Below are 26,038 nucleotides of genomic sequence, written 5' to 3'. Positions count from 1 at the left end.
TAAGCACAGCATTTTGCAACTCAGGTGTGCTGTGTTTCAGCATTTCATTTCTGATGTTGTCTACACCACAAGCCTTCTTTGATTTAATAGATTTGAGCTTTTCATTTCGTTCTTGTTGTGTTATTGGGTAATCTAATGGATTTTGGTTGTTTTTAATGACTGATTCAAGGATGTTCAATTTTTCTTTAATTTCTAATTGGTTCTGTTGTAAGTCTTTTTGTGGGATGTTTTTGTATAGATTATCAAAATAAGTTTTCCAAATTCCTACATCTTGTATGGCTAATTCTTGTGGCTTTGTTGTGCTTAAATTGTTCCACATGTCCCAGAACTGATTTTGGTCAATTGCGTTTTCAATTTCATCAAGTGTCTTGTTGGTATAATTCATTTTCTTGCATTTCAGTGTTTGTTTATACTGTTTCAGAGTTTCAAAGTATTCATATCGTAGCTCTGGTTCGTTTTGCTGCTTATGTTTTTTGTTTGACATTTGTCTTAGGTGTTTTCTAATTGTTTTACATTCATTATCAAACCATTTGTCAGAAGCATTTTGAGTTTTGCTTCTGATGTTGCATTTCTTTGGTTTTCTCAAATTTGCTTTCGATGCTGCTATTTGGAATATGCAGTTGATGTTTTGAGTAGCTGAATTGACACCATCTTTATTGTTTTGGTACTGTGAGTTATTGAAAAACTGTATAGAGTTCATCATTTCATTTGAGTTCAATGTTTCAATGAATGTCTCTGCACTGTTTGGAGCCCATCTGTACGATTGGTTTATGTTGTAGAGTTTATTGGGCTGTTTTTTTTTAATGAATATTGCCGGTTAATTTCTTCAGAAACACGTTGATCTGACTGTGATCTGACAATGGTGTCTGTGGTCTGACAGTGAATGCACTAATGGAAGAGGGGTCAATGTCAGTGATGGCATAATCGACATAGTCTCTGTCTCTCTCTGTGTGTCTCTCTCTCTCTCTCTCTCTCTCTGTGTCTCTCTCGCTGTGTCTCTCTTGCTCTCTCTGTGTCTCGCTCTCTCTGTGTCTCTCTCTCTCTCTCTCTGTGTGTGTCTCTCTCTCTCTGTGTCTCTGTCTGTGTCTCTCTCTGTCTCTCTCTCTCTCTCTCTCTCTCTGTGTCTCTGTCTGTGTCTCTCAATTCAATTCAATTCAAGGGCTTTATTGGCATGGGAAACATGTGTTAACATTGCCAAAGCAAGTGAGGTAGATAATATATAAAGTGAAATAAACAATAAAAATTAATAGTAGACATCACACATACAGAAGTTTCAAAACAATAAAGACATTACAAATGTCATTATATATATATATATATATATATATACAGTGTTTTAACAATGTACAAATGGTAAAGGACACAAGATAAAATAAATAAGCATAGATATGGGTTGTATTTACAATGGTGCGTGTTCTTCACTGGTTGCCCTTTTCTCGTGGCAACAGGTCACAAATCTTGCTGCTTTGATGGCACACTGTGGAATTTCACCCAGTAGATATGGGAGTTTTTCAAAATTGGATTTGTTTTCGAATTCTTTGTGGATCTGTGTAATCTGAGGGAAATATGTCTCTCTAATATGGTCATACATTGGGCAGGAGGTTAGGAAGTGCAGCTCAGTTTCCACCTCATTTTGTGGGCAGTGAGCACATAGCCTGTCTTCTCTTGAGAGCCATGTCTGCCTACGGCGGCCTTTCTCAATAGCAAGGCTATGCTCGCTGAGTCTGTACATAGTCAAAGCTTTCCTTAATTTTGGGTCAGTCACAGTGGTCAGGTATTCTGCCGCTGTGTACTCTCTGTGTAGGGCCAAATAGCATTCTAGTTTGCTCTGTTTTTTTGTTAATTCTTTCCAATGTGTCAAGTAGTTATCTTTTTGTTTTCTCATGATTTGGTTGGGTCTAATTGTGCTGGTGTCCTGAGACTCTGTAGGGTGTGTTTGTGTTTGTGAACAGAGCCCCAGGACCAGCTTGCTTAGGGGACTCTTCTCCAGGTTCATCTCTCTGTAGGTGATGGCTTTGTTGTGGAAGGTTTGGGAATCGCTTCCTTTTAGGTGGTTATAGAATTTAACAGCTCTTTTCTGGATTTTGATAATTAGTGGGTATCGGCCTAATTCTGCTCTGCATGCATTATTTGGTGTTCTACGTTGTACACGGAGGATATTTTTGCAGAATTCTGCGTGCAGAGTCTCAATTTGGTGTTTGTCCCATTTTGTGAAGTCTTGGTTGGTGAGCGGACCCCAGACCTCACAACCATAAAGGGCAATGGGCTCTATGACTGATTCAAGTATTTTTAGCCAGATCCTAATTGGTATGTTGAAATTTATGTTCCTTTTGATGGCATAGAAGGCCCTTCTTGCCTTGTCTCTCAGATCATTCACAGCTTTGTGGAAGTTACCTGTGGCGCTGATGTTTAGGCCAAGGTATATATAGTTTTTTGTGTGCTCTAGGGCAACAGTGTCTAGATGGAATTTGTATTTGTGGTCCTGGTGACTGGACCTTTTTTGGAACACCATTATTTTGGTCTTACTGAGATTTACTGTCAGGGCCCAGGTCTGACAGAATCTGTGCATAAGATCTAGGTGCTGCTGTAGGCCCTCCTTGGTTGGTGACAGAAGTACCAGATCATCAGCAAACAGCAGACATTTGACTTCGGATTCTAGTAGGGTGAGGCCGGGTGCTGCAGACTTTTCTAGTGCCCGCGCCAGTTCGTTGATATATATGTTGAAGAGGGTGGGGCTTAAGCTGCATCCCTGTCTAACCCCACGACCCTGTGTGAAGAAATTTGTGTGTTTTTTGCCAATTTTAACCGCACACTTGTTGTTTGTGTACATGGATTTTATGATGTCGTATGTTTTACCCCCAACACCACTTTCCATCAGTTTGTATAGCAGACCCTCATGCCAAATTTAGTCGAAGGCTTTTTTGAAATCAACAAAGCATGAGAAGACTTTGCCTTTGGTTTGTTTGGTTGTCAATTAGGGTGTGCAGGGTGAATACATGGTCTGTTGTACGGTAATTTGGTAAAAAGCCAATTTGACATTTGCTCAGTACATTGTTTTCATTGAGGAAATGTACGAGTCTGCTGTTAATGATAATGCAGAGGATTTTCCCAAGGTTACTGTTGACGCATATTCCACGGTAGTTATTGGGGTCAAATTTGTCTCCACTTTTGTGGATTGGGGTGATCAGTCCTTGGTTCCAAATACTGGGGAAGATGCCAGAGCTAAGGATGATGTTAAAGAGTTTTAGTATAGCCAATTGGAATTTGTTGTCTGTATATTTGATCATTTCATTGAGGATACCATCAACACCACAGGCCTTTTTGGGTTGGAGGGTTTTTATTTTGTCCTGTAACTCATTCAATGTAATTGGAGAATCCAGTGGGTTCTGGTAGTCTTTAATAGTTGATTCTAAGATCTGTATTTGATCATGTATATGTTTTTGCTCTTTATTCTTTGTTATAGAGCCAAAAAGATTGGAGAAGTGGTTTACCCATACATCTCCATTTTGGATAGATAATTCTTCGTGTTGTTGTTTGTTTAAGTGTTTTCCAATTTTCCCAGAAGTGGTTAGAGTCTATGGATTCTTCAATTACATTGAGCTGATTTCTGACATGCTGTTCCTTCTTTTTCCGTAGTGTATTTCTGTATTGTTTTAGTGATTCACCATAGTGAAGGCGTAGATTCAGGTTTTCCGGGTCTCTATGTTTTTGGTTGGACAGGTTTCTCAATTTCTTTCTTAGATTTTTGCATTCTTCATCAAACCATTTGTCATTGTTGTTAATTTTCTTCGGTTTTCTATTTGAGATTTTTAGATTTGATAGGGAGGCTGAGAGGTCAAATATACTGTTAAGATTTTCTACTGCTAAGTTTACACCTTCACTATTACAGTGGAACGTTTTACCCAGGAAATTGTCTAAAGGGGATTGAATTTGTTGTTGCCTAATAGGTTTTTGGTAGGTTTCCAAACTGCATTCCTTCCATCTATAGCATTTCTTAATGTTACTCAGTTCCTTTGGCTTTGATGCCTCGATTGAGTATTGCTCTGTTTAAGTAGACTGTGATTTTGCTGTGGTCTGATAGGGGTGTCAGTGGGCTGACTGTGAACGCTCTGAGAGACTCTGGGTTGAGGTCAGTGATAAAGTAGTCTACAGTACTACTGCCAAGAGATGAGCTGTAGGTGTACCTACCATAGGAGTCCCCTCGAAGCCTACCATTGACTATGTACATACCCAGCGTGCGACAGAGCTGCAGGAGTTGTGACCCGTTTTTGTTGGTTATGTTGTCATAGTTGTGCCTAGGGGGGCATATGTGGGAGGGAATGCTGTCACCTCCAGGCAGGTGTTTGTCCCCCTGTGTGCTGAGGGTGTCAGGTTCTTGTCCAGTTCTGGCATTTAGGTCGCCACAGACTAGTACATGTCCCTGGGCCTGGAAATGATTGATTTCCCCCTCCAGGGTTCTCTCTCTCTCTGCCTCTCTCTGTGTCTGTGTCTCTGTCTGTGTCTCTCTCTCTCTCTGTGTCTGTGTGTCTCTCTCTCTGTGTGTGTGTCTCTCTCTCTCTCTCTCTGTCTCTCTGTCTCTCTCTGTCTCTCTCTCTGTCTCTGTCTCTCTCTCTCTGTCTGTCTCTCTCTCTCTGTCTGTGTCTCTCTCTCTCTCTGTCTCTGTGTGTCAATTCAAGGGCTTTATTGGCATGGGAAACGTGTTAACATTGCCAAAGCAAGTGAGGTAGATCATATATAAAGTGAAATGAACAATAAAAATTAACAGTAAACATTACACATACAGAAGTTTCAAAAGAATAATGACATTACACATGTCATATAATGTGTATATATACAGTGTTGTAACAATGTACAAATGGTTAAAGGACACAAGATAAAATAAATTAGCATAAATATGGGTTGTATTTACAATGGTGTTTGTTCTTAAATGGTTGCCCTTTTCTCGTGGCAACAGGTCACAAATCTTGCTGCTGTGATGGCACACTGGAATTTCACCCAGTAGATATGTGAGTTTATCAAAATTGGATTTATTTTCGAGGTGGAAACTGAGCTGCACTTCCTAACCTCCTGCCCAATGTATGACCATATTAGAGAGACATATTTCCCTCAGATTACACAGATTCTCTCTCTGTGTCTGTCTCCTCCCCCCAAGTCACCTGTGGCGTGTCTACTTACTCCATTTTAATTCAAACACTACCAATATTCCCTGTTATTGCTAGTATTTGCTTATATTCACTGTTTTTCAGTCTTTAGCGTTTTTATAAATATAGTTTTTGCTGGACTTGCAGCTCGGGCTTCGATGGTAAGAAATGTGACCGTCACCATGGTAATGAGCAGCTGAGCTGTAACTGCGGGTGGAGCGGTGGGTCCCATTGACTGCTCTGTGTCAGCCTAAAACACTGGTGTTGACAGCGTTGGTTAATACTGAGGAGGGGAAGTGATGAGCTGTGGACTGAACTGCTCAGACCTCCAGAGAGAAGTGAAGAGAAACTGATCTTGGTCCGCCACACTCTATCCAATGTTACTGAAATGGGTAGCTTTCGCTCAAGTCCAATTTTGAGATACATTTGTCAACAAGTGTCTGTTTAACGGCTACCGAGTGGAGCAGTGGTCTACGGCACTGCATCTCAGTACTAGAGGCATCACTACAGACCATAGTTCAATTCCAGGCTGTATAACAAACGGCCCTGATTGGGAGTCCCATAGGGCGGCGCATAATTGGCCCAGCGTCTGCCGGGGTAGGCCGTCATTGTAAATAAGAATTTGTTCTTTTACTGTTCTTTACTGACTTGCCCAGTTAAATAAAGGATAAATAAAAATTAAATGAATGGACAGTTGGGTCGTTCCTTAGGCACTTCCTCTCTTCATCACTGACCTTACAGGCAGTTCTCTCACTGTTCCTCACACCACAGAGCTAAGCTTGCAGACTGTTCTTACTGTTCATCCTACTTCAAATGGCAGCTCCTCATTCTGTGCGGCAGACCTGAATGACAATGTTGTTCCTCCTTGAGCTAAAGTTCTGCATGGGTCTGTTTTTCTGGAGCCACACCAGCAACAGTAATACCGAGGACCACCCGATACCCGACACCTAAACACATCTATTATTACTACTTCCCTGTCGTGCATTAATGAATTTGTCTGCATGTCTATTCAACTTTTGGATAGAAGAAAACCAAGCCATGAATTAAGAAAGTTATCTTTTTATTTTCACAATTTGTGCATGGTTGATCTGCATGGTAGCCTTATGTCTGCATCGCCACAAAAAGCTCCTGGGATTTTAAAAGTGTATTATCTTGAATTTAAATGTTTTCGACCCGCAACGTAATTGTTCTGAACTGCGAGCCGGCCCACAGGTTGAATTAATTTTATAAAAAAAAAAATGTATTGCTGCTCACTCGGTGAGTATCCAACCTGATGCAGGACTACCTTGAGCAGAGCCTGAAAGACAGATCAGATCAATGACGGCTTGTCTCCCCCTGTGTGTTTTCAGGGGTCGTAGCAGAGGCCAGTCCCAGGCTGAGGATGAGGACAGCATGGACGGGACAGAAACCACTGAAGCCCAGAATATGCAGGAGATGGGTGAGCTGACTATCTTGGTTGTTATGGAAATGTGTTTGTGTATACAATGAATTCGGAAAGTATTCAGACCCCTTGACTCTTCCCACATTTTAGTTACGTTACAGCTTTATTTTAAAATAGATAAAATACTTTCTTACCCTCATCAATACACACACAATACGGCAAGGTGAAAACAGGTTTTTAGACATTTTTGCACATTTATAAAATATACCGTATTGCCGTAAGCATTCAGACCCCTTGCTATGAGCCTCGAAATTGAGCTCCGATGATGCATTCTGTTTCCCTTGACCATCCTTGAGAAGTTTCTACAACCTTGATTGGAGTCCACCTGTGGTAAGTTCAATTGATTGGACATATTTTGGAAAGGCACACCAAATACACATTTTATTTGTCACATGCGCCGAATACAACAGGTGTAGACTTACCTTACAGTGACATGCTTACTTACAAGCCCTTAACCAACAATGCAGCTTTAAGAAAAATAAGTGTTAAACTATTTACTAAAATAAACTGAAGTAAAAAAATAACATAATTAAAGAGCAACAATAAAATAACAGTTGCGAGGCTATAAACGGGGTACCGGGAACAGAGTCAATGTGCGGGGGCGCCAGTTATTCAAGCTAATTGAGGTATTATGTACATGGAGGGAGAAATAAAGTGATGATGCATAGATAATACACAGAGTAGCAGCAGCGTAAAAATGGGGGGGGGTGTATTTGATTCACTGTGCAGGAGTCTTATGGCTTGGGGGTCTGAAGCTGTTAAGAAGCCTTTTGGAACTAGACTTTGTGCTCCGGTACCGCTCACCGTGTGGTAGCAGAGAGAACAGTCTATGACTAGGGTGGCTGGAGTCTTTGGCCATTTTTAGGACCTTCTTCTGACACCGCCTGGTATAGAGGTCCTGGATGGCAGGAAGCTTAACCCCAGTGATGTACTGGGCCGTACGCACTACCCTCTGTAGCGCCTTGTGGTTGGAAGCCGAGCAGTTGCCATACCAGGCATGGATGGAACCAGTCAGATTAGAGGTCGACCGATTAATCGGAATGGCCGATTTAATTAGGTTTTCATAACAATCTGAAATCGGTATTTTTTGGGCGCCGATTTAATTAATACATTTTTTACAACTTTTTATTTAACTAGGCAAGTCAGTTAAGAACACATTCTTATTTTCAATGATGGCCTAGGAACGATGGGTTAACTGCCTCGTTCAGGGGCAGAATGACAGATTTGAATCTTGTCAGCTCGGGGGCTCCAATCTTGCAACTTCAAAGTTAACTGGTCCAACGCAATAACGACCTGCCTCTCTCTCGTTGCACTCCACAAGGGGACTGACTGCCTGTTACGAGCAATGTAGTAAGCCAAGGTAAGTTGCTAGCTAGCATTAAACCTATCTTATAAAAAACAATCAATCATAATCGCTAGTTAACTACACATGGTTGATATTACTAGATGTTATCTAGCGTGTACTGCGTTGCATATAATCTGACTGAGCATACAAGCATCTAAGTATCTGACTGAGCGGTGGTAGGCAGAAGCAGGTGCGTAAACATTTATACAAACAGCACTTTTGTGCGTTTTGCCAGCAGCTCTTCGTTGTGCGTCAAGCATTGCCCTGTTTATGACTTCAAGCCTATCAACTCCCGAGATGAGGCTGGTGTAACCGAAGTGAAATGGCTAGCTAGTTAGCGCGCGCTAATAGCGTTTCAAACTTAACTCGCTCTGAGCCTTGGGGTGGTTGTTTCCCTTGCTCTGCATGGGTAACGCTGCTTCGATGGTGGCTGTTGTCGCTGTGTTGCTGGTTCGAGCCCAGGGAGGAGCGAGGAGAGGGACGGAAGCTATACTGTTACACTGGCAATACTAAAGTGCCTATAAGAACATCCAATAGTCAAAGGTTAATGAAATACAAATGGTATAGAGGAAAATAGTCCTATAATTCCTATAATAACTACAACCTAAAACTTCTTACCTGGGAATATTGAAGACTCATGTTAAAAGGAACCACCAGCTTTCATATGTTCTCATGTTCTGAGCAAGGAACTGAGACGTTAGCTTTCTTACATAGCACATATTCCACTTTTACTTTCTTCTCCAACACTTTGTTTTTGCATTATTGAAACCAAATTGAACATGTTTTATTATTTACTTGAGGCTACATTGATTTTATTGATCAAGTTAAGTTGATATTAAGTTAAAATAAGTGTTCATTCAGTATTGTTGTAATTGTCATTATTACAAATACATTCGTAAAAAAATTGCCCGATTTAATCGGTATTGGCTTTTTTGGTCTTCCAATAATCGGTATCCGCGTTGAAGAATCATAATCGGTCGACCTCTAGTCAGGATGCTCTCAATGGTGCAGCTGTAGAACCTTTTTGAGGATCTGAGGACCCATGCCATATCTTTTCAGTCCACCTGAGGGGGAATAGGCATTGTCGTGCCCTCTTCATGATTGTCTTGGTGTGTTTGGACCATGATAGTTAGTTGGTGATATTGACACCAAGGAACTTGAAGCTCTCAACCTGCTCCACTACAGCCCTGTCAATGAGAATGGGGGTGAACAGCTCCTTTGTCTTGATCACTTTGAGGGACAGGTTGTTATCCTGGCACCACACTGCCAGCTCTCTGAACTCCTCCCTATAGACCGTCTCAACGTTGTTGGTGATCAGACCTACCACTGTTGTGTCATTGGCAAACTTAATGATGGTGTTGGAGTCGTGCTTGGCCATGCAGTCATGTGTGAACAGGAGGGGACTGAGCACGCACCCTTGAGGGGCCCCAGTGTTGATTATCAGTTTGACAGATGTGTCTTACCACCTGGGGGAGCGGCCCGTCAGGAAGTCCAGGATCCAGTTGCAGAGGGAGGTTTTTAGTCCCAGCACCGTTAGCTTAGTGATGAGCTTTGAGGGCACTATGGTGTTGAGCTGAAGTCAATGAATAGTGTTCTCACATAGATGTTCCTTTTGTCCAGGTGGGAAAGGGCAGTGTGGAGTGCTTCATCTGTGGATCTGTTGGGTGCGGTATGCAAATTGGAGTGGGAGTAGGGTTTCTGGGATAATGGTGTTGTGAGCCATGACCAGCCTTTCAAAGCACTTCATGGCTACAGACGTGCGTGATACGGGTCGGTAGTCATTTAGGCAGGTTACCTTGGTGTTCTTGGGCACAGGGACTATGCTGGCCTGCTTGAAACATGTTGATATTACAGACTTGGTCAGGGAGAGGTTGAAAATGTCAGTGAAGACACTTGCCAGTTGGTCAGCGCATGCTTGGAGTACGCGTCTTGGTAATCCATCTGGCTCTGCGGCCTTGTGAATGTTGACCTGTTTAAAGGTCTTCCTCACATCGGCTACGGAGAGCATGATCACACAGTCATCTGGAACAGCTGCTGCTCTCATGCATGCTTCAGTGTTTCTTGCCTCGAAGCGAGTATAATTTAGCTCGTCTGGTAGACTTGTTTCACTGGGCAGCTCGCTGTTCTTCTCTTTGTAGTCTGTAATAGTTTGCAGGCCGTGCCACATCCGAGGCGCATTGGAGCTGGTGTAGTACAATTCAATCTTAGTCCTTTATTGATGCTTTGCCTGTTTGATGGTTTGTCTGAGGGCATAGCGGGATTTCTTATTTATTTATTTATTTGTAATAATGGCAATTACAACAATACTGAATGAACACTTATTTTAACTTAATATAATACATCAATAAAATCAATTTAGCCTTTAAATCATGAAATATGTTCAATTTGGTTTAAATAATGCAAAAACAAAGTGTTGGAGAAGAAAGTAAAAGTGGAATATGTGCTATGTAAGAAAGCTAATGTTTAAGTTCATTGCTCAGAACATGAGAACATATGAAAGCTGGTGGTTCCTTTTAACATGAGTCTTCAATATTCCCAGGTAAGAAGTTTTAGGTTGTAGTTATTATAGGAATTATAGGACTATTTCCCTCTATACCATTTGTATTTCATTAACCTTTGACTATTGGATGTTCTTATAGGCACTTTAGTATTGCCAGTGTAACAGTATAGCTTCTGTCCCTCTCCTCGCTCCTCCCTGGGCTCGAACCAGCAACACAACCTCAACAGCCACCATCGAAGCAGCGTTACCCATGCAGAGCAAGGGGAACAACTACTGGAAGTCAGAGCGAGTGACTTTTGAAACGCAATGCTTGACGCACAACGAAGAGCTGCTGGCAAAACGCACGAAAGTGCTGTTTGAATGAATTTACGCGCCTGCTTCTGCCTACCACCACTCATTCAGATACTTGTATGCTCAGTCAGATTATATGCAACGCAGGACACGCTAGGTAATATCATCAACCATGTGTAGTTAACTAGTGATTATGATTGATTGTTTGTTTTAAGATGCGTTTAATGCTAGCTAGCAACTTACCTTGGCTTACTGCATTCGCGTAACAGGCAGTCTCCTTGTGGAGTGCAACTAGAGAGAGGCAGGTCGTTATTGCGTTGGACTAGTTAACTGTAAGTTTGCAAGATTGTATCTCCCGAGCTGACAAGGTGAAAATCTGTCGTTCTGCCCATGAACGAGGCAGTTAACCCACCGTTCCTAGGCCTTAATTGAAAATAAGAATGTGTTCTTAACTGACTTGCCTAGTTAAATAAAGGTATAAAAAATATAAACTTTTTTTTTTAAATAATAAAATCTGTGCCCAAAAATGCAGATTTCCGATTGTTATGAAAACTTGATATCGGCCCTAATTAAATCGGCCATTCCGATAAATCGGTCGACCTCTAGTATGTACGTACGGTCACTGTGGGGACGACGTCATCAAAGCACTTATTGATGAACCCAGTGACTGATGTGGTGTACTCCTCAATTCCATCGGAAAATAATCCCAGAACATTTTCCAGTCTATGCTAGCAAAACAGTCCTGTAGCATCTGCGTCATCTGACCACTTTCTTATTGAGCGAGTCACTGGTACTTCCTGTTTTAGTTTTTGCTTGTAAGCAAGAATCGGGAGGATGGAGTTTTGGTCACATCTGCCAATTGTAGAGAGAGCTTTTGTACTCGTCTCTGTGCGGAGTGAAGGTGGTCCAGAGTTATTTTCCCCTCTGGTTGCACATGTAACAAATTAGATAAAGTGGATGTAAGTTTCCCTGCATTAAAGGCCCCGGGAATCTAGGAGCGCCGCTTCTGCATGAGCATTTACCTTTTTGCTTATGTCCTTATACAGCTCGTTGAGTGCCGTCTTAGTGCTGGTAAATTGACAGCTATGAAAAAAATATAGATAAGCTCTCTTGGTAAATAGTGTGGTCTACAGCTTATCATGAGATACTGGCTCTGCAGCCTTGTGAATGTTGACCTGTTTTAAAGGTCTTTCTCACATCAGACGATCAAAACCTCGAGACTTCCTTCAAGTTCATGCACCAGTTGTTATATACAAATGGAGACACAGACTGCCACACCTTGTTACAGAAGGCAGCTGTTCTATATTGCCAATGCATGGAAAACCCAGCCAGCTGTATGTTTTCCATGTCTTCGTTCAGCCACGACTCGTGAAACATAAGATATTAGTTTTTAATGTCCCGTTGGTAGGTTAGTTTTGATCGGAGCTCATCCATTTTATTATCCAATGATTGCACATTGTCGAATAGAACTGATGGTCGAGGCGGATAACCCACTCTCCGTTGGATTCTTCCAAGACACCCCGACCTACATCCCTGATATCTCTGTCTCTTCTAGCAAATGACTGGGATTTTAGCTCAATTGGTTGGGAGCCTGTAAAACGACAGCCATCTCCTATGGTGCCATTCAATCACTCATCTGTCTATATAAGTTCCCACAGTTTACCGTGCAAGTCAGAGCAAAAACCAAGCCATGAGGTCGCCGGAATTGTCTTTAGACCTCCGAGACAGGATTGAGGCACAGATCTGGGGAAGGGTACCAAAAAATGGCTGTAAGATTAAAGGTCCCCAAGAACACAGTGGCCTCCATCATTCTTAAATGGAAGAAGTTTAGAACCACCAAGACTACAAGAGCTGGTTGCCCGGCCAAACTGAGCAATCAGGGGAGAAGGGCGTTGGTCAAAGTTCCTCTGTGTAGATGGGAGAACCTTCCAGGAGGATAACCCTCTCCACCAATCAGGCCTTTATGGTAGTGGCCAGACGGAAGCCACTCCTCAGTAAAAGGCACATGACAGCCCACATGGAGTTTGCCAAAAGGCACCTGAAGACTCTGACCATGAGAAACAAGATTCTCTGGTGTGATGAAACCAAAATTGACACCTTTGGCCTGAATGCCAAGCATCACGTCTGGAGGAAACCTGGCACCATCCCTACAGTGAAGCATGGTGGTGGCAGCATCATGCTGTGGGGATGTTTTTCAGGGACAGGGAGGCTAGTCAGGATCGAGGGAAAGATGAACGGAGCTAAGTACAGTGAGATCCTTGATGAAAACTTGCTCCAGAGCATTCAGGATTTCAGACTTGGGGCGAAGGTTCATCTTCCAACAGGACAATGACCCGAAACAAACAGCCAAGACAACGCAGGAGTGGCTTCGGGGCAAGTCTCTGAATGTCCTTGAGTGGCCCAGCCAAAGCCTGGACTTGAACCAGATCGAACATCTCTGGAGAGACCTGAAAATATCAGTGTATCGATGCTCCCCATCTAACCTGACAGGTTGCTGAGAAGATAGGGATAAACTCCCCAAATACAGGTTTCCCAAACTTGTAGCGTCATACCCAAGAAGACTCAAGGCTGCCAAAAGTGCTTCAATGAAGGGTCTGAATACTGCTGTAAATGTGATGTTTTTTAAATATTTTTTATATATACTTTTTTTGGTACTTTTTTGTACTCCTTTTTCTCCCCAGTTGTCGTGATATCCAATTGAAAGTTAGTCTTGTCCCTTCACTGAAACTCCCCTACAGACTCGAGTGAGGCGAAGGTCGAGAGCCATGTGTCCTCTGCAACACGACCCTGACAAGCCGCACTGCTTCTTGATACACTGCTTGCTTAGCCTGGAAGCCAGCCGCATCAATGTGTCGGATGAAATACAACTGTCGACCGTGTCACTATGCATGCGCCCGGCCCGCCACGAGTCAGTACAGTGCGATGGGACGAGGACATCCTGGCCGGCCAAACCCTCCCCCTAACCCAGACGATGCTGGGCCCATTGTGCGCCACGTCATGGGTCTCCCGGTCGCGGCCGGCTGGGACACAGCCCGGGATTGAACCCGGCTCTCTGGTGACGCCTCAAGCACTGTGATGCTGTTCCTTAGACCGCTGTGCCACTCTGGAGGACCCGTTACTAAATGGTTTGATGAGAATGAAAACGTTGTAAGCCATATGCCATGGCCGTCCCAATCACCATATTTGAACCCAATTAAACACTTGCGTGAGCTTGATGAAGTGACGTCTGAGACGGCGTTTTCCTCCACCATCAGCAAAACACCAAATAATGGAATGTCTCATGGAAAATGGTTTTGCATCCCCTCCCCCAGTAGAGGACACTTGTACAATCTATGTCAAGGTCCATTGGCTCGTGGTTGTCCAACACCCTATTACGACACTTTATGTTGGTGTCCTTTATTTAGGCAGCTACCTATACATGCCTGTATCAGTGTGTGCTTTCATGGTTTACTACATGAGTTTGTGTGTCGTTGTTTTTATTTTTGTGTGTGTACCTTCATGCGTGTTCCTCTTTAAATATTTGTGTGCCACTGTTTTCATATTGTTGTGGTTGTTTAGGCTGATAGTTGGGTGTTGGTATTCGATTTGATCCTTTTATCAAATACCTCTTTGGTTGTTTAGGCTGCCATCACTGATAGTCGGGTGTTGGTATTCGATTTGATCCTTTTATCAAATACCTCTTTTATCAATAGGCCTTAGTTCTTTAGAGCTGTTGCGTGATCGCGAGTTCTCAATACAGACTACTTGAAGGGCATCTATCAGTTTTCCCCCGCGAGGTATCCATTGCTAAAAGGTAGATCACTAAAGGCAAGTTCATACTTGTATGTCTGCAGATCCAAAATGTAGGCTTAGTTTCTGGTTTGTTATGGGATGTTTACAAAGCCATCTGCAGCTGCTGTCCGTGGGGGTCCCTCCTGCTCACCGTGCACATCCCCAAACATTTCTGGCCCGTTATGTCTGTGGATGCGGCTTCATTGGAAAACAAGCCTCCATTCGAATAATGCATTATGCAAATCGACTGCCAGAGGGTGGTCTAATATTTTAGAACGCAGTCAACGCCCCTGTTAGCTGTGTAGTGAGGCTTTGCTTTTCGCTGCTGGCATTTTGATGACCTGTAAATAGCTTCACAATCTTGGCAAATGCAACAGAAAGAGAAATGAAGTCCAAGTAATTTTAACTGCATTTGTGCTGCTGTCACGGGGGGGTCTCTCAAAAGTGTAAAGCGGTTTCCTTTCCTTAGGTCCTCTCCTCCATGAGCATTAGGTTTAAATGCCCAGGGCAGTCACATTTGTTATTCCTGTGTTTTGTATCATATTGTACAACAGTTGATGAAACTAACACTTTTTAAAAGTGTGATCAGTGTCATTTCCTGATAGTTGCTGGTTGAAAATACAATTTACCGAGGACCTTCTAATCAGCAGGTTTTGCATGGTGGAGTTTCTGGTAAGATCACCAGGTGGTAAATCAATGAATAGAGTGAAAATAAAGACTTCCAAACCTCTCTGCCTATAACAGCTAGTTTTCACTTTTCCCCTTTCCACTCAGATCACTTCTAGACAGTTGTTTATGGTAAGGCCTGATAGGGGAGGAAGAAATGAATTGGTATTGAGACCCATGCCTAGTCATTAGGGCTGGTGAATTTCCTGGGACCTCATGATATAATGACAATACTTTGGTGCCGATTTACAATATGTATTGTGATTCGTTACTGTGATTTTATTTTGATTTGACGTCACCATATGTGTGCTGCAGAGAGACAGAGCCATGAGAAGTTTTGATCGGTCATGGAAATAAAAGTGCTGAAAACAATTGTGGCTCCCTATTTAAAAAGAAGATGGAGAACCAGCTATGAAGGAAAAATACAGCCAACTGGCGCAAAAATATTGCGATACGATATATCGTCAAATACTATCCCAATAAGTAACTGTATATATTTTTTCACAATCACTACTATTCAATGAGATTCACCTAGTTTTCCCCAATGCAGAATGAGATCATGTCAAAGCCTGGGGCTAAATTTAGCCAACCGCTTACCTAATCTTTGGCCACCCAAGGCTCTGTGGCCTGTCCCGTCCTCATTGTACTTGTTCCCTAGGGCTCTCGAAGACGATCACACCAGCAAACATCATTAGCATCACTTGATCTGTTCCACTTCCAAAAAGTGACCTAACGTGCCCTTCTCCTCCAACGCACACACACACCCTTCTAACAAGGGTGGCTTAAGGTTCAAGGCACCCAGTCTTTGAACGACTCAATCATGTCCACGAGACATGTGACAGCTTTTTATCCTCCCCCTCCACACTAGCTGCTTGCCGAAGATTAATTTCCTGGCTATTAATTACACTTCGGGGCCTCTGGACTTTTGTCGTGGGATTTTCCTAGCCCCCCCTCCCCCCACAAAGACTTAAACTGAAAATAATTTAGGCTGAGTCCGTGTCAAAAGGGCATGAGGTCCCTGTTCTACTTGTACAACACTGAGTTGTCTCCCTTTCCCACAATATTGGCCTGTATGTTAAGGCCTATAGTTTAATCAAATCAAATCAAATCTTATTTGTCACATACACATGGTTAGCAGATGTTAATGCGAGTGTAGCGAAATGCTTGTGCTTCTAGTTCCGACAATGCAGTAATAACCAACAAGTAATCTAACTAACAATTCCAAAACTACTGTCTTATACACAGTGTAAGGGGATAAAGAATATGTACATAAGGATATATGAATGAGTGATGGTACAGAGCAGCATAGGCAAGATACAGTAGATGGTATCGAGTACAGTATATACATATGAGATGAGTATGTAAAAGTGGCAAGTGATACATGTATTACATAAGGATACAGTCGATGATATAGAGTACAGTATATACATATGCATATGAGATGAATAATGTAGGGTAAGTAACATTATATAAGGTAGCATTGTTTAAAGTGGCTAGTGATATATTTACATCATTTCCCATCAATTCCCATTATTAAAGTGGCTGGAGTTGAGTCAGTGTCAGTGTCAGTGTGTTGGCAGCAGCCACTCAATGTTAGTGGTGGCTGTTTAACAGTCTGATGGCCTTGAGATAGAAGTCTCTCGGTCCCAGCTTTGATGCACCTGTACTGACCTCGCTTTCTGGATGATAGCGGGGTGAACAGGCAGTGGCTCGGGTGGTTGATATCCTTGATGATCTTTATGGCCTTCCTGTAACATCGGGTGGTGTAGGTGTCCTGGAGGGCAGGTAGTTTGCCCCCGGTGATGCGTTGTGCAGACCTCACTACCCTCTGGAGAGCCTTACGGTTGAGGGCGGAGCAGTTGCCGTACCAGGCGGTGATACAGCCCGCCAGGATGCTCTCGATTGTGCATCTGTAAAAGTTTGTGGGTGCTTTTGGTGACAAGCCGAATTTCTTCAGCCTCCTGAGGTTGAAGAGGCGCTGCTGCGCCTTCTTCACGATGCTGTCTGTGTGAGTGGACCAATTCAGTTTGTCTGTGATGTGTATGCCGAGGAACTTAAAACTTGCTACCCTCTCCACTACTGTTCCATCCATGTGGATAGGGGGGTGTTCCCTCTGCTGTTTCCTGAAGTCCACAATCATCTCCTTAGTTTTGTTGACGTTGAGTGTGAGGTTATTTTCCTGACACCACACTCCGAGGGCCCTCACCTCCTCCCTGTAGGCCGTCTCGTCGTTGTTGGTAATCAAGCCTACACTGTTGTGTCGTCCGCAAACTTGATGATTGAGTTGGAGGCGTGCGTGGCCACGCAGTCGTGGGTGAACAGGGAGTACAGGAGAGGGCTCAGAACGCACCCTTGTGGGGCCCCAGTGTTGAGGATCAGCGGGGAGGAGATGTTGTTGCCTACCCTCACCACCTGGGGGTGGCCCGTCAGGAAGTCCAGTACCCAGTTGCACAGGGCGGGGTCGAGACCCAGGGTCTCGAGCTTGATGACGAGCTTGGAGGGTACTATGGTGTTGAATGCCGAGCTGTAGTCGATGAACAGCATTCTGACATAGGTATTCCTCTTGTCCAGATGGGTTAGGGCAGTGTGCAGTGTGGTTGAGATTGCATCGTCTGTGGACCTATTTGGGCGGTAAGCAAATTGGAGTGGGTCTAGGGTGTCAGGTAGGGTGGAGGTGATATGGTCCTTGACTAGTCTCTCAAAGCACTTCATGATGCCGGAAGTGAGTGCTACTAGTGGTAGTCGTTTAGCTCAGTTACCTTAGCTTTCTTGGGAACAGGAACAATGGTGGCCCTCTTGAAGCATGTGGGAACAGCAGACTGGTATAGGGATTGATTGAATATGTCCGTAAACACACCGGCCAGCTGGTCTGCGCATGCTCTGAGGGCGCGGCTGGGGATGCCGTCTGGGCCTGCAGCCTTGTGAGGGTAAACACGTTTAAATGTCTTACTCACCTCGGCTGCAGTGAAGGAGAGACCGCATGTTTTCGTTGCAGGCCGTGTCAGTGGCACTGTATTGTCCTCAAAGCGGGCAAAAAAGTTATTTAGTCTGCCTGGGAGCAAGACATCCTGGTCCGTGACTGGGCTGGATTTCTTCCTGTAGTCCGTGATTGACTGTAGACCCTGCCACATGCCTCTTGTGTCTGAGCCGTTGAATTGAGATTCTACTTTGTCTCTGTACTGACGCTTAGCTTGTTTGATAGCCTTGCGGAGGGAATAGCGGCACTGTTTGTATTCGGTCATGTTACCAGACACCTTGCCCTAATTAAAAGCAGTGGTTCGCGCTTTCAGTTTCACGCGAATGCTGCCATCAATCCACGGTTTCTGGTTAGGGAATGTTTTAATCGTTGCTATGGGAACGACATCTTCAACGCACGTTCTAATGAACTCGCACACCGAATCAGCGTATTCGTCAATATTGTTATCTGACGCAATACGAAACATCTCCCAGTCCACGTGATGGAAGCAGTCTTGGAGTGTGGAGTCAGCTTGGTCGGACCAGCGTTGGACAGACCTCAGCGTGGGAGCCTCTTGTTTTAGTTTCTGTCTGTAGGCAGGGATCAACAAAATGGAGTCGTGGTCAGCTTTTCCGAAAGGGGGCGGGGCAGGGCCTTATATGCGTCGCGGAAGTTAGAGTAACAATGATCCAAGGTCTTTCCACCCCTGGTTGCGCAATCGATATGCTGATAAAATTTAGGGAGTCTTGTTTTCAGATTAGCCTTGTTAAAATCCCCAGCTACAATGAATGCAGCCTCCGGATAAATGGTTTCCAGTTTGCAAAGAGTTAAATAAAGTTTGTTCAGAGCCATCGATGTGTCTGCTTGGGGGGGGTATATACGGCTGTGATTATAATCGAAGAGTTCTCTTGGTAGATAATGCGGTCTACATTTGATTGTGAGGAAATCTAAATCAGGTGAACAGAAGGATTTGAGTTCCTGTATGTTTCTTTCATCACACCATGTCACGTTAGTCATAAGGCATACGCCCCCGCCCCTCTTCTTACCAGAAAGATGTTTGTTTCTGTCGGCGCGATGCGTGGAGAAACCCGCTGGCTGCACCGCTTCGGATAGCGTCTCTCCAGTTAGCCATGTTTCCGTGAAGCAGAGAACGTTACAGTCTCTGATGTCCCTCTGGAATGCTACCCTTGCTCGGATTTCATCAACCTTGTTGTCAAGAGACTGGACATTGGCAAGAAGAATGCTAGGGAGTGGTGCACGGTGTGCCCGTCTCCGGAGTCTGACCAGAAGACCGCCTCGTTTCCCTCTTTTTCGGAGTCGTTTTTTTGGGTCGCTGCATGGGATCCGTTCCGTTGTCCTGTTTGTAAGGCAGAACACAGGATCCGCGTCGCGAAAAACATATTCTTGGTCGTACTGAAGGTGAGTTGACGCTGATCTTATATTCAGTAGTTCTTCTCGACTGTATGTAATGAAACCTAAGATGACCTGGGGTACTAATGTAAGAAATAACACGTAAAAAAACAAAAAACTGCATAGTTTCCTAGGAACGCGAAGCGAGGCGGCCATCTCTGTCGGCGCCGGAAGTCAGTTTAATGCTGTCTTATTTAAGCAGAATGCTACCTATTTCCCAAATTAAGCTGCCTGCTACTCAGCCATAAAAGCTAGAATATGAATATAATTAGTAGATTTGGATAGAAAACTCTGACGTTTCTAAAACTGTTTGAATGATGTCTGTGAGTATAACATTGCAGGCAAAAACCTGAGAAAAAATTCCAACCAGGAAGTGGGAAATCTGAGGTTTGTAGTTTTTGACCTTAGCCTCTATGGAATACACAGTGGGATATTGGTAATTTTGCACTTCCTACGGCTTCCACTAAATGTCAACAATCTTTAGAAACTTGTTTGATGCTTCTACTCTAAAGGAGGGGCTCATAAGAGCTCTTTGAGTGAGTGGTCTGGCAGAGTGCCACTTGCTCAGTCTCGCGCGCTCGCGTGAAATGTAGCTCTCGTTCCACTTCATTTCTGAAGACAAAGGAATTGTCCGGTTGGAACATTATTGAAGATTTATGTTAAACATCCTAAAGATTGATTCTATACATTGTTTGATGTGTTTCTACTAACTGTAACGGAGCTTTTTTGACTTTTCGTCTGAAACTAGTGAACGCGCTTTATGAATGGATTACTGGACTGAAGGCTCTAACAAAAGGAGCTATTTTGACATAAATTATGGACATTATCGAACAAAACAAACATTTATTGTGGAACTGGGATTCCTGGGAGTGCATTCTGATGAAGATCATCAAAGGTAAGGGAATATTTATAATGCTATTCTGATTAATGTTGACTCCACAACATGGCGGATATATGTATGGGCTCTGAGCGCTCTACTCATATTATAGCATGGTGTGCTTTTTCGGTAAAGTTTAAAAAAAATCTGACACAGCAGATGCATTAAGGAGAAGTGGATCTAAAATTCCAAGCAATACACTTGTATCTTTTATCAATGTTTATTATTTCCGTAAAATTGATGTGGCTCTCTGCAAAATCACCGGATGTTTTGGAACTACTGAACGTAACACGCCAATGTAAACTCAGGTTTTTGGATATAAATATTAACTTTACCGAACAAAACATACATGTATTGTGTAACATGAAATCCTATGAGTGTCATCTGATGAAGATCATCAAATGTTAGTGATTAATTTGATCTATATTTCTGCTTTTTATGACTCTTCTCTTCGGTTGCAAAATGGCTGAATGCTTTCTGTGACTAGTTGCTGACCTAACATAATGATATGTTGTGCTTTTGCCGAAAAGCATTTTTGAAATCGGACACTGGATTAACGAGAAGTTTATCTATAAAATGGTGTAAAATACTTCTATGTTTGAGGAATTTTAATTATGGATTTCTGTTTTGAATTTGGTGCCCTGCAATTTCACTGGCTGTTGAGAGGTGGGACCCTCACGTCCCGAACAGTCCCAGAGAGGTTAAAAAAGGAAATAATTCCACAAATTAAACTTTGAACAAGGCAATGTAATGTAATGGACTGTCGTTTCAATTGATTTATTTGAGCTGTCCTTGCTGTAATATGGACTTGGTCTTTTACTAAATAGGGCTATCTTCTGTATACCACCCCTACCTTGTCACAACACAACTGATTGGCTCAAACGCATTAAGAAGGAAAGAAATTCCACAAATGAACTTTTATTAAGGTACACCTGTTAATTGAAATGCATTCCACGTGACTACCTCATGAAGCTGGTTGAGAGAATGCCAAGAGTGTGCAAAGCTGTCATCAAGGCAAGGGGTGGCTAATCTAAAATCTATTTTGATTAGTTTAACAATTTTTCAGTTATTACATGATTCCATATGTGTTATTTCATAGTTTTGATGTCTTCACTATTATCCTACAATGTAGGAAATTGTACAAATAAAATCCCCTTGAATGAGTAGGTCTGTCCAAACTTTGTGTGTTTTTTCAAGTGTCACAGCTGAGCAAAAGGTGGTGCAAGTGATTTTATTAATGTTTTATGAATTCCTGACTGAGGGTTGTGGGGGCGAGCTTAAAAATGTGATATTCCATATGTCCACAACAATTTTTACACCACATCAGGATACTACGTTAGAGGTCAAAAATAAATGTAATTCAATTGGGCAACTAGCAAGAGACAGTTGGCTAGCGTTTCTTTTGTTGTTTGCAAAACATACTCAATGGATACAATTCATCATTCTACCAGGGCGGCCTACATTCCAATCAAATTGTATTTGTCACATGCGCCGAATACAACAGGTGTAGACCTTACAGTGAAATGCTTACTTACAAGCCCTTAACCAACAATGCAGTTTTAAGAAAAAACCCTAAAAGAAATAAAACATAATGGAGCAGCAGTAAAAAAGCAATAGTGAGGCTATATACAGGGGTACCGGTGCGGGGGAACCGGTTAGTCGAGGTAATTTAAGTAATATGTACATGTCGGTAGAAATAAAGTGACCATGCAAGCATAATAGCAGAGTAGCAGCAGCTTAAAAGGTGGAGTAATGCAAATAGTCTGGGTAGCCATTTGATTAGATGTTCAGGAGTCTTATGGCTTGGGGGTAGATGCTGTTTAGAAGCCTCTTGGACCTAGACTTGGCGCTCTTCTACTGCTTGCCATGCGGTAGCAGAGAGAACAGTCCTATGACTAGGGTGGCTGGAGTCTTTGACAATTTTTAGGGCATTCCTCTGACACCGCCTGGTTTAGAGGTCCTGGATGGAAGGAAGCTTGGCCCCAGTGATGTACTGGGCCGTACGCACTACCCTCTGTAGTGCCTTGCGGTCGGAGTCCGAGCAGTTGCCATACCAGGCAGTGATGCAACCCGTCGAGATGCTCTTGACGGTGCAGCTGTAGAACCTTTTTGAGGATCTTAGGACCCATGCCAATTCTTTTCAATCTCCTGAGGTGGAATAGGTTTTGTCGTGCCCTCTTTACGACTGTCTTGGTGTGCTTGGACCATGAAAGTTTGTTGGAACTTATAGCTCTCAACCTTTCTCCACTACAGCCCTGTCGTTGTGAATGGGGGCGTGCCCAATCCTCCTTTTCCTGGAGTCCACAATCATCGCCTTTGTCTTGATCACTTTGAGGGGAGAGGTTGTTATCCTTTTACCACTCGGCCAGGTCTCTGACCTCCTTCCTATAGGCTGTCTCGTCTTTGTCGTTGATCAGGCCTACCACTGTTGTGTCATCGGCCAACTTAATGATGGTGTTGGAGTTGTGCCTGGCTGTGCAGTCATGAGTGAACAGGAGGGGACTGAGCACACACCCCTGAGGGGCCCCCGTGTTGAGGATCAGCGTGGTGGATGTGTTGTTACCTACCCTTACTACCTGTGGGCGGCCCGTCAGGAAGTCCAGGATCCAGTTGCAGAGGGAGATGTTAAGTCCCAGGGTCCTTAGCTTAGTGATGAGCTTTGAGGGCACTAATTTTGAACGCTGAGCTGTAGTCAATGAATAGCATTCTCACATAGATATGAAAGGGCAATGTAGAGTGCAATAAAGAATGCATAATCTGTGGATCTTTTGGGGCGGTATGCAAATTAGAGTGGGTGTAGGGTTTCTAGGATTATGATGTTAATGTGATCCATGACCAGCCTTTCAGAGCACTTCATGGCTACAGATGTGAGTGCTACTGGTCGGTTGTCATTTAGGCTGGTTACCTTGGTGTTTTTGGGCACAGGGAGTATGGTGGTCTGCTTGAAACGTGGGTATTACAGATTGACAGGGAGAGGTTGAAAATGTCAGTGAAGACACTTGACAGTTGGTCAGCGCATGCTTGGAATACACATAGTGGTAATCAGTCTGGCCCTGCGGCCTTGTGAATGTTGACCTGTTTAAAGGTCTTCCTCACATTGGCTGCGGAGAGTGTGATCATACAGTTGTCTGGAACAGCTGATGCTCTCATGCATGTTTCAGTGTTACTTGCCTCGAAGCAAGCATATAATTAATTTAGCTCATCTGGTAGGCATGTGTCACTGGGCAGCTCTCGGCTGTACTTACCTTTTTGAAGTCTGTTATAGTTTGCAAGCCCTGTCACATCCGAGAAGCATTAGAGCTGGTGTAGTACGATTCGATCTTAGTCCTGTATTGATGGGTCATCTGAGGGCATAGCGGGATTTGTTATAAGCTTCTGGGTTAAGGTCCCCCTCCTTGAAAGCAGCAGCTCTACCCTTTAGCTCAGTGTGGATGTTGCCTGTTATCCATGTCTTCTGGTTGGGGTATGTATTTACAGTCACTGTGGGGACAACATCATTGATGCACTTATTGATGAAGCCAATGACTGATGTGGTGTATTCCTCAATGCCATCAGAATAATCCCTGAACATATTCCATTCTGTGCTAGCAAAACAGTCCTGTAGTTTAGCATCTGCTTCATCTCACCCCTATTTTTTTTTTTGACAGGGTCCCTGGTGCTTTGTGCTTTAAATTTTTGCTTGTAAGCAGGAATCAGGAGGATAGAATTATGGTCAGATTTGCCAAATGGAGGGTGAGGGAAAGCTTTGTACTCGCCTCTGTATGTGGAATAAAGGTGCTTTATAGTTAAAAAAAAACATTTGTATTTTTTATTTTCCTCCCCTCTGGTTGCACATTTAACTTGCTGGATTTAAGTTTCCCTGAATCAAAGTCCCCGGCCACTAGGTGCTCCGCCTCTGTATGAGCATTTTCCTCTTTGCTTATGGCCTTATACAGCTCAGTGAGTACGGTCTTGTGCCAGCATCTGTTTGTGTAGGTAAATAGACAGCTACAAAGAATATAGATGCAAACTCTCTAGGTACAGTGCCTTGCAAAAGTATTCATCCCCCTTGGTGTTCTTCCAATTTTGTTGCATTACAACCTGTAATTTTCAATGGATTTTTAATTGGATTTCATGTAATGGGCATACACAAAATATTCCAAATTGCTGAAGAGAAATTTAAAAAAGAACTTGTTTCAAAATGTAAAAAACTGAAGTGGTGCGTGCATATGTACTCACACCCTTTGCTATGAAGCCCCTAAATAAGATTTGGTACAACCAATTACCTTCAGAAGTCATATTAGTTAGATTGCACCCAGGTATCACATGATCTCAGTATATACAGTTGAAGTCGGAAGATTACATACACCTTAGCCAAATACATTTAAACTCAGTTTTTCACAATTCCTGACATTTAATCCTAATAAAATTCCCTGTCTTTATTTTAAGAATGGGAAATGTCAGAATAATAGTGGAGTGATTTTATTTCAGCTTTTATTTCTTTCATCACATTCCCAGTGAGTCAGAAGTTTACATACACTAAATTAGTATTTGGTAGCATTGCCTTTAAATTGTTTAATTTGGGTCAAACATTTTGGGTAGCCTTCCACAAGCTTCCCACAGTAAGTTGGGTGAATTTTGGCCCATTCCTTCTGACAGAGCTGGTGTAACTGAGTCAGGTTTGTGGGAAACCTTGCTCGCACACGCTTTTTCAGTCCTGCCCACAACTTTTCTATAGGATTGAGGTCAGGGCTTTGTGATGGTCACTACAATACCTTGACTTTGTTGTCTTTAAGCCATTTTGCCACAACTTTGGAAGTATGCTTGGGGTTGTTGTCCATTTGGAAGACCTATTTCCGACCAAGCTTTAACTTCCTGACTGATGTCTTGAGATGTTGCTTCAATATATCCACATAATTTTCCTCCCTCATGATGCCATCTATCTTGTGAAGTGCACCAGTCCCTCCTGCAGCAAAGCATGCCTGAGCGGAGCCTTCCTGAGCGGTATGACGGCTGCGTGGTCACATGGTGTTTATACTTGCGTACTATTGTTTGTACAGATGAACATGGTATCTTCAGGCATTTGGAAATTGTTCCCAAGGATGAACCAGACTTGTGGAGGTCTCCAATTTTTTTCTGAGGTCTTGGCTGATTTCTTTAGATTTTCCTATGTAAAGCAAATGGGCACTGAGTTTGAAGGTAGGCCTTGAAATACATCCACAGGTACACCTCCAATTGACTCAAATGATGTCAACTAGCCTATCAGAAGCTTCTAATGCTATGACATTTTCTGGAATTTTCCAAGCTGTTTAAAGGCACAGTCAACTTAGTGTATGTAATCTTCTGACCCTCTGGAATTGTGATACAGTGAATTAATCTGTCTGTAAACAATTGTTGGAAAAATTACTTGTGTCATGCACAAAGTAGATGTCCGAACTAGAGGTAGACCGATTAATCGGAATGGCTGATTAATTAGGGCCGATTTCAAGTATTACGAATCCCTTTTGGCCCGACAGTCTAGGGGGGATGGTAATGAGACCCGTAACATAACTCATGCAAATTATTATTGTGACAAAGTAAAAGTGAACGAAATAACCACGACAACAGAAATCTACCGTCAAACTCCAGGTTTATTTATAAACACACGGTAATGGGGGGGGA

The 26,038-nt window shown here is 43.1% G+C and overlaps 1 protein-coding gene across 1 annotated transcript in view; it reads left to right on the top strand.

Moving 5' to 3' along the window:
• The window catches only part of LOC112232703 (histone-lysine N-methyltransferase 2C-like), a 301,309-nt gene that overhangs the window by 88,041 nt on the left and 187,230 nt on the right, over nt 1-26,038 (top strand). The window contains exon 3 of the mRNA XM_042298636.1: nt 6,491-6,579. Coding sequence (XP_042154570.1) covers nt 6,491-6,579 — 89 coding nt within the window. The remainder of the gene's footprint in view (nt 1-6,490; nt 6,580-26,038) is intronic.

Source organism: Oncorhynchus tshawytscha, linkage group LG16, assembly GCF_018296145.1.
Source record: "Oncorhynchus tshawytscha isolate Ot180627B linkage group LG16, Otsh_v2.0, whole genome shotgun sequence".
NCBI lineage: Eukaryota > Metazoa > Chordata > Actinopteri > Salmoniformes > Salmonidae > Oncorhynchus > Oncorhynchus tshawytscha.
Note: the sequence above shows the minus strand (reverse complement) of the source record. Positions and strands in the feature narration are given on the sequence as shown.